Below are 14,756 nucleotides of genomic sequence, written 5' to 3'. Positions count from 1 at the left end.
CACAAGATGTGTGAGGAAAAAAGCCCCCAAAACCAGTCTCTCACACTTCCCATGGTCTGTTCCTTCTTTCATGTTGTAAATTTTACTGCCTCCACTATCCATAAACTTATAGCTCCATGCTAAAAGCACTACTTCACCTGCTTTTTAGGTGTTGCCTATTAAAAGGGTGCGTTTCTAGATTATCTGATGTACTGAATAGCAAATACATATTCATGGAATGATTCAAACTGTTGTATTAGCCTGTTTCTTCCAGCCTCAGTTTTATTATATGACAAGAGAAACGTTTTTATACCAGCTGCTAGAATAAGACTGCTCACTTCCTTCACTAGAGACTGTCATGGTTTAGTCCTGTGCCTAGTGAAAATGGACTGTCTGTGAAAGTGCCAGTCACAACCTCCATTACTCAGAGTCAGGATCTATCAACTTTAAAAAATTGGGATTTTTTTCCAATCATAATTGCTGTTAGTTAATGTGCCCTCTTTTCCTTTTTTCCTGCTTTAAGCAAGTTCTTTCTAGTAACCTGCAGATCCTTAACTCTAGAGGTTTAAAAACAAGAGGCAGCTGCCCTGAAATCAGTACTGGGAATGTCACAGCAACCCCACCTTGCTCAGAGCTTGATTCTAATTTTATTTAATTCAGACGGGTGTCAAATCAAGTTAAGACATAAAATGAGCTATACCCACTGTCCTAGGTCTCCCTCCTAGTTCTCCTCTCCTCCCCTGAAGAAAATAATTTACTATTACTTAGGCTGACTGTTATGAGGCACCAAGTAAACTAATTTATCAGAAAAGACAAACAAGCAGGTTAATTAGGATCACAACAGTATGGGTGTGGGGCATACATTTTAATGCACACGTTGCATTTTTTCACTACACCATGCCCAGTTATTTTCTTTCCACAATTGTTAGGATGGCCTGGAATTCTAAGTAGCATTTAAAGCCTTGGATGTATGGCCTCGGGAAAGAGATGGCAGTGGGTAACTTAGCTCTGCTCAGGCCACAAGGCCAAATTCTGATCCAGGTTATGCTACTGCCAGGCTCTGCTGCCTGGATGTGCAGGGTCTGGCTGAAGTTTTGAAGGGCCCATGTAGTGCACACTGTGGGAATAAGTTCTGGATGTACAAAAACTCTACTGTAGTTCTGCCAGTTCAGCAGAGCTGCTTCAGTCCAATACTGCTATAACCAAGCACAGCATCCTGCTGTACTGTATTTAAACACTGACAGATTATGGTTGTTAAACTGTGTGATCTACACAACTATCAAGTTTAATCATCTTGTAACAGTCTTCTGACATTAAAGCCTGCACCTCTGGTTAGTTTCCAGGTAGAGTCTCTTCATACAAGCACGCTGGAATTTATTTTTTTTTCTTCAAAACCTAAGACACTTCATAGGAAAACAAACCAACCACACATGTGCAAACCTGTTGTTGAGGGTAGATGCAGGAGTGCATCTTTCCAGCACATCATCCAGCCCAAACCCCCAGAAAAAAACAACAGGAGCACAAATTCAGATATGCACAGCAATTACTCATCCTCTGATCTCACTTGAAGGACCATGATCTGCACTTAAGAGTTTTCAGCAGTTGCATTTGTTCTCTTTGGATTGAAGCAGTCTCTGGAGATGCTACTTTTGTTTCTGTTTGTTGTCGTTGTTGCCATAGGTGGAGCCCTTGTTAATTTCTGTAACCCCGATCATCCATCTGACACCAACAGAAGCTGCAAAACAAACACAGTTAAAGCTGCTTGAGGCAAGGCCTGAAGATCTGTCCTGGTTGTAGCATCATGAAAGAGACCTTGGATCAAAGGTGCATTTGATGCTCCCGCACCTCCACATCAATTTATTGGCCTGTGGCATCTCATGAAGGAAGAGCCTCAGGCTGGACACGTCTGCTCCCATCAGCAGGGAAGAGGCTACAAGGAACCAGGATGGGTGTGAGAGGCACAGGGGTGCACAGCCCTGTGTGCCAGGGGAAGGGAATTCTGCTGGCTTTCAGCAGCCCCGTGGCTGGAAGAGCACAAGCGAGCGCAAGGGAACTTCAGGTTTTGATAAAAAAATGTAAGTTGTGGCATTTGTTAATGACAGCTCATGAAAAAGGCCCTTACAAGAAACCAGGTTAATTTAAAAGACTTTCATAGATGATTCTGTGGTAATAATTCACCATGTGCAGGGATTATTTTATTTATTTATCTGTAGCACTTAGAGTGACTAAGTTAAATGCAACTTAACTCCTTCCCTCACACTTTTGGTTTTTTTTGTAAAGGGGCTCAGCTGCCCAAAATCTATTACTCCTCAAGCTTCTGCTCAGCTACTGTACGTATTCAGAACTGTCATGCTTCTTTCATGTCCGGAAGTCACAAACATCTTCCCTCTGCTCAGAATGCTTTCCAAAAAAAAGGAACCCAAACCAAACAAACCCAAGAAAGCCACAAACTTCCCCAAAGCCTCCAAATCCTACTGTCTTTCTGACCGATGCTGGAAAGGCCCAGTAAGGTGAGGTGCTCTAAATGTCTCAATCTCATGGGTCTTTACTTCTTAAGATGAGCCTGGACAAACTCTGACCAGCCAAAGAACTCTTTATGGTTAAGTCAGTGCCAGATATCACCAAGAGAATCCAGAGGCTTCATCCCACTACCAGGCTTCCCTTGTGAACAGCAGGGGTGATCCAACCCCGTGTCCTGGCATTTGCTGCTCTTCAGCACTGGCAGGGGAGGGGGCTGCCAGCTGGCAAACAGCACTGCCCTGTGCTTGAGCAGCTGCTGCTTGGCACAACAACATCGGCCACAAAGAGCTGTCCCTACAGCCTCGAGCTGTGTAGGCTGACAGTAAATTGGCAGTTTTCAGAGTGCAAGTGGTAACTGGATACAGGGATGAGTTACACATGATGTGACAGCATGGCTGGACACTGGGAAGCTGGTCTACCCATGGGGCTGCCCTCAGGTCTTGTGGGTGCCAGGAAAGCAGGGCCCTCTCACAGGCAGAGCTGTGCAGTGAACAGCCCAGAAAGGGAGCAGGCTCTGAGGGCACTCACTGACACTCCACTGTCAGCCCATGAATAGAAACACACACCAGTGAGACAAGCAAAGGGCTTCACTCTCACAGACAGACAAGAAAGAATACCATCTCTGACATTTAACTGGCCCTGAGCTGGGGAACACAAGAAAAAGATCCAACATGTAGGCCGTAGTCTGGGATCATAACATAATAGTAAGCATGAGATCATTAAGATTTTAACCACAAGGGATAGAAACAGCATCTGCAGATGGACACAGAGAATAAATAAGAGCAGCTGTTACAGCAACCACACGCCATATTGGAGATTTCATCCAGTTCCAAGAATGCCACTGCCTGGACCCACAAACCAACTAGTTCAGCAGTTGAGATTTCTTATTTTCTTCCTTTGCTCCCTGGCAGAAGCTGCCACTGCCTTCTGTCCCCGTTTCACCCTGTAGCCCTCAGCACCCTGGGGGAGGTGGGGTGCAAGGAGAAGAGGACTACTCATGTTTGCCAAGGTTGTGGAAGCAAAGTGGGGTAAGGCTGGGCTGCCTCACTGGCCTGTCCCTGCACTGCCTCCTCGCCACAACTCTCCTGGAGCCTCAGTGCAGACCCGAGTGATACCATTGCACTTCCTGAGTGATACCATTCACTTATTGTTTTACACACAACTGTAGTAAGGGGAAATTTGGGGTTTTTACTTCAAGAAAGGGGAGAAAGGGAGATGAAGCAGTAACTAATCAGCAGTGTCTAACTTAATAGCTGTGAGGGTTTAAGTCCACCCTGAGAAGAGCATGAGAGAAGCTATTGGCTGAAGCATCCGTGCGCTGCTCCATGGCAAACAGGTAACTGAGCTCCTGCATCCTTCTGCCCACCAGTACTCAGCATCCAAAAGATGTAGGAAGTTGCTGAGGACCTGCTCTGCCTGCTGGAGTGCCAGGGGCTCAAGGAGGGCTGAGCTGACACAATCAGGAGAGCCAATAATGTAATCTCTTTCTTGGAACACATTTTAGCTCCAAGAAAACCACCACCTCCACACGTAGTATCTCAGCCCTCAGCAAAACCTTAGCTCAAAGGATTTCCACCTTTTCGCTTACACCTCAGGATTTTTTCTCATCTGTTACCCTGCCTCTATACCACACAGCAAGTGCTATGAACTGCACAGCAGGCACCTGTGTTATATTGGTTATGCATTGAAATTAAGAGTTGAACAACAAAAGTGTATGAATGGTAGACATTTCCATTGAGGGCCTATCCTACATACTATGAAGAAGAAACAAGCAACACACAAAAAAAGCAAACAACCCACCCCAAACCCCCAATTTCTAGGCACCAGGCTGAAAGGCCAGACTGTCTGGCAGCTCCACCAGAAGGCAGAATCAACACAGGCACGATCCTGCACATGGTTTGTATCCTGTGTTAAAACTTCCTACAACCCTGTTGGCTTGTCCTCTCCTCACCTTCCGTTCATCTCAGCCTACAGGCATTGCCAGCCTCACTGCCCAGGTCACATCATGCTCCAGCCCTTTGGTCCACACTCTGCTCTTGCACACTGTGACGTGCCCAGGTTTGCAGGGTGATCCCGTGCACACAGAGCACAGCACACACACAGCAGCTCCCATGGAATCGGAGCTGGCTCACTGCTACTTGCACTCGGTTCAGCTGGAACACTTCTCTCGCCTAGAACTGACACAGAGCTCCTGGCCCTGTGCCATCAGCTCAGCTTCCACTGTGCTTTTAGCATTAAACATGGCAGAGCTGCTGCTCCCTTTAAAACCCCCTCTCATCTTTTGCAAACATTCCCCTTTTAACTGCTGTTGACAGCTTTATAATAAATTACCTCTAGAGCATGAAGGGTGGGTGTCCTCCTCAACACAAGTTATCAAAACATGAAAGGCAACCCAACACTTGGTTCTTTGAAGCCAAATCAGACTGGGGAAGCAGGAGGAGGAGAAAAAAAAGAAGCTGCTGTCAAATACAGATACTGACATTTGACAGATGTGCTCACTGCTTCAGCACCAAAATATCAGCACCAAGTTTTAAATAGCTATTGTGAGCTAAGTACCTAAATCTCTTTCCATGTGTCCTGTGAAATTAAAGCTGGTTTTCAAAACACTTTTGTACCTCTAACTACTCGAGGATTTATCCTCTGGAGCAGTGACTGCCTTGTGTTGGTTCAAGTAGTCTCACAAAGGGCTTCCAGTCCCAGACCAGCAGTAAGGTATGAGCACAGTGTGATGATTGTTGGGAGTATAAACAGCCAAACTGCTGCACAGCAAAGCACAAGGGGACAGCACTCACAGTACAAAGAGGAGATGTTATTTATACAGGGCTGAAAGAGTTTGAGCTGAACCAAGCAGAGCCATACACACACTGGTTATTCATTCTTTACATCTCAGGGTCTGAGGGATTACAGTCCTTCTGCTCCAGCTTGAGTGGAACATTTTTCTTACGGCTCTTTCCACCTGAACAGCCAGTTACTTACAAGCCAGTCAGTGTTTTACTGGAGAGCACAATAAGCAGAAACTATCCAAAGGACAAATGACAGTCTAGAAACAATGCAGAGGGTACCAGGTAAAAGGACCTTCTAGTTACTCTGCTCTATCACAAAAAGTTAATTTTGTGCTTATCTGCACCTGTGTCAGGTACTGAAACCCACCCTTAAAACCAGCAATCTACTACAATGGGCTTTTAGGGAGTAAAGTTCCTGATCCTGGAGTATCAGGTGAGCTGTCAAAGTGCCATAGAAAGAAACCAAACCACTACCCATGTGCTTCAGTTACAAACAGTGAGAAAAGGTCTGCTAGGAAAAATGGGAAAAGCTGGTTTTATCATCTGATAAATCCCTCCAGTCTACAAAAAACCCTTCCTTTTACACTGTTAAGCCACCAGGTACCAATTACCACTCCCACTGGGAAAGACAGCAAACACATTCCTCCCTGCTTTGCTGCAGACTGGCTGGGGTGGGGAGACAGTTCCAGCTGGCACCAAGAGGCACAACCTCCAAGCTGCGTTGGTGTCCATGCACTGCTGTCTCCCAGCCACTGCAGGAGCCACCTCTGAGCCCTTGCCTAAAGCTGGGCACAAACTGCAAAATAAAATACTGGTTGCTCCTCTGTCAACAGATGGCTGCACTACATCCAGAACATTCATGACAGAGATGCCCCTAGGGATACAAAGCACAGTCTGGGGAGAATGGCCTTGCTACAGAAACTCAGCTCTTGGCTACTGAAGTCAATATGACAGCTTGGGCTGAGGATTTTTTCTGCTTCCACAGAAAGAGACCAATTATTCCCAACTAGCAAGAACATTGGTTTTAAAGGAATATGGTAAAACAGAAACAGACTGTAACATACTAAGGTAACTGTTGCTCCCTTGGCACATAATGACACATCCAGTTTTAAGTGACCACGAGAGAGACCAGCTCTGTGTTTTGTTTGGTTTGACTCATGGCTGATCTTTCTTCCACTCCCATGGATTCTCTTCTCTCCACAGTGGCTGCTATCTGCTAATAAGTGACATCATCTTTCTTACTTCCTGCTCATCAGCAAAAGGTGGCTGAGTCTGACCGGGCAGCAGCCCCTCCTATGGGTCCTCCACTGCAGGGCAAATCCCAGGCAATTACGGGCGCGTTGGGATTTGTCACACCACGTGTGGAGTGAGGACTGAGCTGCTGCTGAGCACAGAGGTGCTGCACCAGCTACAAGCTGCATCAGCCCACAGGTGGGGCAGGTGTCTATGGGGCAGCAGTGCACATCACACACCCTCAAGGTGTTCTGCTGGGCTTTGGCAGCCTGGGAGCTCACACCCAATGCTGCTGTTCATTCTGGCAGCAGGCTGCTGCTGTAGTCTTCTGGTAGCTCCACAGTTACAGATAACCTGAGAATAAATCCTTTGGATTATCACTGCATTCAAGAGATGACTCAGGGCAGCCTGCTTATTAACCTTTCCTTGTGGCTCGAAGCAGAAGAAAGCTAAGTGGGGAGTAAGACAGCAAGAAAAAAGGAAAAAAAATGAAAATAAGGGCATTCTTGCTGTCTGTCCTTGGTGGTATCATAGCTTTTTTCCTTTACAGGTTCTTTCTCTCACTTCTTGATAGAGAAAGACATGACCTATGTGACTAATGGCAAGATTGTATTACACTTAGGGGTGGAGGGTGAGTGGTGTGGTGTCACTCATCTAAATTAAAGAGGGCTAAATCCAAAAGCATCATAAATGCTACAATGCCAAGCAGTAGAGCAGCTGGCCCTGAGGTTAAACTCCAGAAAACCTGAATAATGGTGTGAGGCTCCCTGTGGAGGGTACACAAGGCGTAAAGCACTTTGGAATGGCACCCAACCAACCAGTCTGTTGAGTGGAGAAACTGAATTAGGAGGAAAATGCTGAAGGAAAGATGAGAAATTCAAACCATTTTGCAACAGCTACATTTCAGTGCACCATTAGGCCATCATTCCACATTCTAGCACCAAACAGACTATGCCAGCATTTCTCCCAAATGCAGAACAAATGTCCCCTTGAGCAAACTGCCAGGCAGTAGCATTTGCAATGGTGTCACACCTCATCCCACCCACTGCTGTTTACCCACTCTGAACAGGAGCACAGGGGAGGCTGATCCACCTTTCTCTGTCAGTGACAGGGATTGGAACCCATCACCTCCCATTCCTGAGCACAGCCCAACCACAGTGTTCACTCTATACTCCCATCCTCTTCACCAGTCAGAGAAGGGGAAGGGGGCACTGCCTGTGACTTCCAACAAGTAAGGTGGGTGGAAAAAGAAGCTTTTAAGTTGTGGTTGCTGCTCCAAGGAATTCTTACACATTTTACACAAAGCATTCCCAGGGTAACAAGCACCAGCAATTTCTCCAGATGAAGACAAGAGCACAGGATCCCCTTCTTTTTTTCCTCTACCCTGCCCACCTAAGGTACCAACTATTATGCTGGACCTTATCCTTGTTTTCCTTCCTCTGGGCTCAAAGCATCATGAAGGAGATTTCCTGCCTGCACACAACACGCACATACACAAATTGTTCCTTCTCCAATTTTCTTTGTAAGAAGCATCAACAAGAGCTTGACACAGCATTTGTTTTGGTGGGCACTTTCTCAAAAAGAATATTGTGTGCTTACCACATCAAGCTCTTCACAGGTGGCCAGAAGGACTTTAGTTAACCTGTCTAGCTCAAGATTCAGACTTCTGAGAATGCAAAGAAATGTTATGTGCTAGGAAAAATTTCCTGGGTAGAGAGCAAAGATCCACTTCTGAGACAAGAAAATGCTCCATGTTTTCGTATTTCCTCTGTGTTGCTATTCTGGACATGGCTTTTTAAGTCAGATCTGTATCCAAGTTCTCTCAGAGCTAGGAAGACTGTGAAGTTCTGTTTCTTGTTTCCATGGTTGTTTGTAATATACACGGACATGAAAGTGATGATGTCATAAATACTTGTGATGGTCAGTGCAATCACAGAGAATATTTGCTTTAAAAATGTATGGCTTATTCTGGAAGGCAACTTGCTCTTCAAACCACCACACAAGCACAGACACCCAGATATGATGCAATTTGCCAAACTGACCCGGTTCCTGCTTCCATGAAGAACACCAAATGAGATCACCCTCCCTTTCTTTGGGCCAGCTCCTTGTTTTGTTTTCCTTCCTCCTGTTACATATCATATTAATTGAAATACGAACCAAGGCAATTCAGAACTGCCACAGGAACTGTAGGAATCACCTGTGACAGTCCATGCCCTGTGCTACGTAAGTCAGAGTAGATGGTCACAACAGGCTGTGCTTAAATCACGAGTTCATGGATTACCAGTGCGTGACACATCAAACTCTGATTAGACAAAAGCATTCTCAAAGGAATAAATTATCCTTGTGCCTCTCTTCTAAGCATTTAAAGTAGAACACAGCAACACAAGAAAAGAAAGCCTTTTGTAGGCAACCCACTGAGAAGTCCTGAATTCCACAGAAATAGAAAATTTGGTATGCAGCTCTTACAAAAAATGATCCAACTACACAAAAATAAACAAAAAAAGAATCTTTTTAACTTGGTCCAGAGTGGACATATTGGATGGGGTTGTTGAATTCACAAGTCATTTTTATATTTAGCAAGTCTCAATAAATCCTACTGGACAGTTATGCTGTAAGTAATCTTTTCATATCAGTAAACTTACCTATTATAATGACAAATGCAAAACTAGCCAGTGTCAGTGATGAGCCACTGTTGATCATGTTGATGAGCAGCTTGAACAAAGGATATAGCAGCAATAAGGCCCAGAAAAGCCAGTTCAAAAGTGTCCATGGTCGACGGGGTGGTATTATAGGGACTGCTGGGTAGGTTCCTGTGCGGTAATATTCTTCCTGGAATGCATCCTAGTAGAACAAAGGAGGGCAACAATTAAATCCCCATCTGCCAACAAAACTAGCCATTCCTGGCTTTGATGTTCCTCCTTCTGGAGGCTTGTAACCACAGGGGAAGATCAAAGACCAGCTGATGGCTCGAAAGCTTGTACTTTGAAGTCAATGAACACAGAGTCAAAAAAAAAAAAATCAAAAACCCGAAACAAAAAACGGCGCATACACTGATATGTGAATACTTTCTTTCTCCTACACACAGCAGCCTGAAAAATGCCATACCTGGAGAGTATAACAGCCTAGGAAAACAGGAGGGATGATGGGATGTACAGTCCTACAGCAATGCAAACGTCACTGCTGAACCTCCTGCAGGAAGCACAGCCACTGCTCAAGTACTGCAGATAAGCCAGGGAAGTGTCTGGGCTACCTACTCAGCAGCATCCTCTGTTCCCTCATGTTTTCTCCAACCACTGCTCTCACACAGTACCCACAGACCTGTCAGAAAGGTGACCAGACACCATCTCGTCCCACACTCCAAAGAACACCACCCCCTCCTGTCTTTGTCCCACGGATGTAGTCTTGCTCACCTTGTTCTCATGAAGCTTGTGGAAGGAAGTTTGGGTGCTGAACCTCTCCACAGGCAGCTGAGTGTGCAAACAGTGCACAAGCTCTCACTAGCTTTGAGCAAAGGACTCTAAGTATAATACAAGGAAGATAATGGAGTAGGGGTTGTTTTTTTCTGTTTTGTAGCATCTGTTTTTTAAAGCACAGAGGACTTTGAATTCAGTACCTTCCTCCAGAGCCCACATGGCTGAAACGCATTGCTTTTAGTGAGCTCATCAATCCAAGATATCAAAAGAGGGTAGGGGAAAAAAAAACCCCTCTCTCCTTGTTTAAAAGCAAAGATTATTAATCTGTTATCTATTACTCTGTGTTATCACAAAAAAAAGGTTAATAAATGAAGTTAGCATTAGGATTGACATAAAAAAACCCCCTTAATTTAGTCAGAATGAAGTATATTTCTTTAAAGAAAGGATTTTTGGTTTCTAAAAATTCTAGCAAAGCCAAGACTAATCAACCAAAAGACTATTTGTTCTACTATGCTATGATTTTACACTTACTTATACTCCAGCTGACACAAACAATTCTTTACTTGCTTAATAGCAACTTGAGCAATTACAAGCTGTTACCATTTTATCTATTTCAAAGGGAATATTCAGCTTTTAAGGGATTATGCAGTAATTAAAGCACTGCAGTCTCTTTACTGAGCTTAGAAAAATTGTGAATGTTTTACTCATGTGAGCTGGATTGTAGTGGGATCACTGTGGCCAATTACTGAGCCATCTTCAACAGAGTACACAGCATATGACGTTTTCTTCACAGTGCAGCGAAGACTTTTGTTTATAACACAGAGCTACTCATCATCAGTAAACTGAATTTACTAGGTACAGTTAGCTTTCCGAACAGTGGTATTACCCAGGTATTACCCAGGAAAGCGAAGAATTCCCGACTATTACTGGGCATTGCCATTAGAGGGCCTACTACTACAGAGAGCAGGACAGGCTTGCTTGAAACAAGCGCAGCAGGGTTTCCTTTGTTGGCTCTGCGCGGCGTGAGGGGCAGCAAAACCACAGACCATACCTCACTGAGAGGCTTGAGACAGATGGAAAACATATACAACAGGCAAACAACGTCAAGGCCAACGTCCCCAGCACATTTCACACTGCTGTGGGGAACAGCTCTTCAGTTACAATTCCTTACCCTTAAATACATTCACTTGCAAAAGACATCTGTGTGTTTATCTGTCTTGTCAGCTTTTCAAGGGTACCTATGACACCCACCAGCAAGTCAGGCTTTAAAATACATAATACACCTCAACATTTCCCAAAATCACCTTACCCACATTAGGTTCCTTTCATTCCTCTGCATACAGAGCTTTTTCTCAGTTTGTAATAAATTCCATCCACACAGGTATCACATTCTGACATGGAAACATGCTCCCTCTATTGCCCCCACCGAACTTATGTTACTTCAGACAGGGTGGGGGAGGGGTAATGCAGTGAGGAGAAATCAGGGAACATCCATCTCCTTGTGAGAGGCTAACTGGATTCCTCCTCCCTGTTCCCACCAGGAGGTCTGATGGCAGACGTATGCAGCTGCCCCTTCATGAGGAAGCCCACAAAGAGTGAGTATCCAAAAATACATTCTTTGTTCCCAAACACTGGAGTTCTGTACACTTCTCCTCTTCAGTTATGCTTTGCTGATTCCCTAGGGCATTTCTGCATATATTTTCAGGCCCTTTTTTCCAAGCTTCTCTTACAAGCAAGAAAAGTTAGACGCTTGCTCTCTTTTTAATGGGGATTAAGATTCTCAAGCAGAACTTCTATTTCAGGCACTGAGGGCGTAAGGAGGTAAAAAAAAGAAAACAAACATGCAAGGACTAGCAGAGTTGTGACTACTACATTATCACCTCTTCTGACCTGGCAATGAGATCCTCAACACAGTCTGTGTTAAAGTCAAAGGGAGCCTTTCTAGCAATGGCAGTTAAAAAAATGAAAGAAATAAAAAGAAAAGGCAATGTGCAACTCAAATTGAACCTCTGCCATAATTTGGAATTAACTGATACAGTGCTGGCCATATGTGGAAGGACAAAATCCACCTCCAGTGAGGAAGAAGCACATGGATATGGTACTTACTGTAAGCCTGGAAAAGGAAGGAGAACGGTGTTTGGTTTAGAGCAGCAGCACAATGCCACTGTTTATCTGGCAAGACTCTGTTCAACTGTGTTTGCAGCAGTGACTAAGCCAAAGAATGAAGTGATAAGTAGCAAGAACATAAACACGATGGGCTCCCAGGGAGAAGTATCTCAGATTGAGGTACATGTAGGTGAGACCAGACAATGAGGTAAAAACCAATGGAATAAGCTTTTCTCAAAGACTCTCACTCCTTTACTAACGTCAATATGGGGAAATAAATAAATTGGAAAAAAAAAAAACCAAAAAAGTCATGTCTCTCCATGTCCAACAGCTCTGCAATCCTGATCGTCTTCAGAGCACAGACCTTGACCTCAGTACTCTCCAACCACTAATCATGCTACTACAGCCTAATTCAGCACACTATGTGTGAGTCTTAGGAAACTACTGCAAAATTATTAAACTCATTGAGAATAAGCAACAGCGCAGGGAACCATAATGCATGACAAAATAGGGTCTCTGCTTTGCAGCAGCACGCACACCTTGTCTTACTTTGAAACAGCAAGTGAAGCACTGCAACCAAAACAGACAAAGCAGGAGATGAGTGTGTATCTTGCAATGAATTACTACCTTTTGAATAACAATTTTTTATATTTTATCATAAATATTTCCTGACTGAAGACAATCTGAAACAGAATTAATTTTTGGAAACAGCACCTGGGCGGCACTGCTGCTTGTTATCCGACCTAAGAGCCTATTATCTTTTTAAGATGCAGGGCAGAAAGGTGAAACAAAATTGTATTTTTACTCTGCAGGTGGGCTTTTATCATCTCAGAACTCTGGAAGAAGTTGTCCCTGCTCTATATTCTGCCAGTATGATTTTACAAAGACATGGGCTTCAGTAAACCAGGAATGACTGCAATGAAATAAGTTTCACTAACATAAAAGAGCTGGAGAAAGAGAAACATGCTGCCTTCAGAGAAAAACAAAAACCATCACCAAAAAAAAATCAAACCAACAAACAAACAACCCCCTCAACCTTAATCAATCAAAAACACTCCACGTAACCAAAAAAGGTTTTAGTGGCATGGAAAACTGAACACACTATACTTTACTCCTGGATGTAAAACCTCACTCCTGTACTTAAATAGGAAGCCAGAGATTTAACCAGCCAGCAAATGAAGTTGTCATGAAGAACAGATATAAAGAATACTATGATATATTGTATAATATAATGTTATGAAGGATAGATGTACACTCTGGTTGCACTAGAAGCAACTGAGTGTTTGCCAAAGAGGGAATAACAAAAATCTTGAAGTGAATAACTGAAACGATGCAATAAAGGATTCAGGAAAACAATCACCACATTCACATTTATGTTCTTGTCTTGCAAATGTCTGAATAGTTCTCAGGGACATGAAACAGGGCAACAAAGTCATAGCAGCAGAAAGTGGACTTCTGCAGTGTTGAGCAAAAGGACCATTTGCACATACATGCCTGTAAAGCAAGCAGGGCCCGTGGGTAACATCCTGCCTTTCTGCGAAGGTGCTGGGGGTTGTGCCTCAGTCGGGGGTCACTGGCACAAACTGTGAGAAGGGGGATCAGAGGCAAAGAGAGTAGATCTACAAGTGAGGTCTCAAGACACATTTACTTTCCACATTCCTGTAAGCAAGCTACTTAGAGGAGCTATGAATGACACCGGAAACAGTCATGGTTTGAAACTGAGAACAGCCAGGGCAGAGTCGATACAGAAATACCAACGTGGTGTCCTGGGCAGAGCACGACAGATGGCACAGCAGAATTTTGCTGTCCCAGTGAAAGGGAAACAGAGGATAGCTATATTCTGTCACTTCTAAATCCAAAGCACTGCTGCATTCCAGTCTGAATACATAACTTTGATCAAGGTATTGAAGCGAAGTGAACTGCCAGGCCCTCATGCCATGCATACCTATGACTCCCACTGATTGAAATGGGAGTGCTGTGTGCATTCAAAAAGCACATCCCCCAACAGCTATCTCCAATATTCATAAAAACAGCCCAGAAGAAACAGATTCTAAAAGACTGAAGGATTCATATGAAAGCATTTGCAGGGAAATAAAAAAAAGAAAAAATAACCCCACTGGTCATCTACAAACACAATCATTATTATTCTCTCCCCATCCTATGAAATTAGGAATCTTAAGTGCATGCCTTCTATACTCACAGTGTGAAAACAATTTATCAGCATGTCCTTTTAGTGCTGGATGTTTGTCTTGGTAAAAAAGGCAGGGTAAAACAAGGGACAAAAATTCTAAGACACTAAAGAAAATATCTTATTCAGCCCACAAATTAGTTCTTGATTTAGAAGGTGCCTTCTAGGGGACAGGGGTCTTTCTACCAGTCAGAAGGCAGTTTCGATTTTTGTATCCTTATGCACCTTTCTAAAGAAGAGGCTTAAAACTGCTCTAGAAAGGCTTGTTTAAGCTTTCTTCTTGTTGCTCTATGTACAAAATGAAAGCAAACACGACTGGCAGCACAAGATCAGTTTGTACGTAGAGAAACAGAGCACTTACCCTGAAAACCAAACAAACCAACTCACCCCAAGCCTCCAAATTAGGACACTACACATGCACACTGTAAAGGTCTACTAGCACTATAAATAACCGAGCACTAGTGGCTCACAAGTGCTGTCTTGACAGAAAAACCAACCTTTTCTTGATATAGTTTGTGGAGCCAGGTAGAACAT

General features: G+C 43.9%; 1 protein-coding gene across 1 annotated transcript in view; it reads right to left on the bottom strand.

The window, feature by feature from the left end:
- Window positions 1-160: 160 nt before the first annotated feature.
- The window catches only part of AGPAT4 (1-acylglycerol-3-phosphate O-acyltransferase 4), an 81,580-nt gene continuing 66,984 nt past the window's right edge, over window positions 161-14,756 (bottom strand). Inside the window, exons 10-12 of the mRNA XM_017746209.1 lie at window positions 14,720-14,756; window positions 9,158-9,356; window positions 161-1,714 (exon numbers count right to left, since the gene is read on the bottom strand). The exon at window positions 14,720-14,756 is cut by the window's right edge and continues 1 nt beyond it. Coding sequence (XP_017601698.1) covers window positions 1,623-1,714; window positions 9,158-9,356; window positions 14,720-14,756 — 328 coding nt within the window. The 3' untranslated portion in view covers window positions 161-1,622. The remainder of the gene's footprint in view (window positions 1,715-9,157; window positions 9,357-14,719) is intronic.

The sequence above is a fragment of the Corvus brachyrhynchos genome, unplaced genomic scaffold (assembly GCF_000691975.1).
Source record: "Corvus brachyrhynchos isolate BGI_N302 unplaced genomic scaffold, ASM69197v1 scaffold70, whole genome shotgun sequence".
In the NCBI taxonomy this organism is placed as follows: domain Eukaryota; kingdom Metazoa; phylum Chordata; class Aves; order Passeriformes; family Corvidae; genus Corvus; species Corvus brachyrhynchos.
The sequence above is the reverse complement of the archived record's forward strand: the minus strand, read 5'-3'. Positions and strand labels throughout refer to the sequence as shown.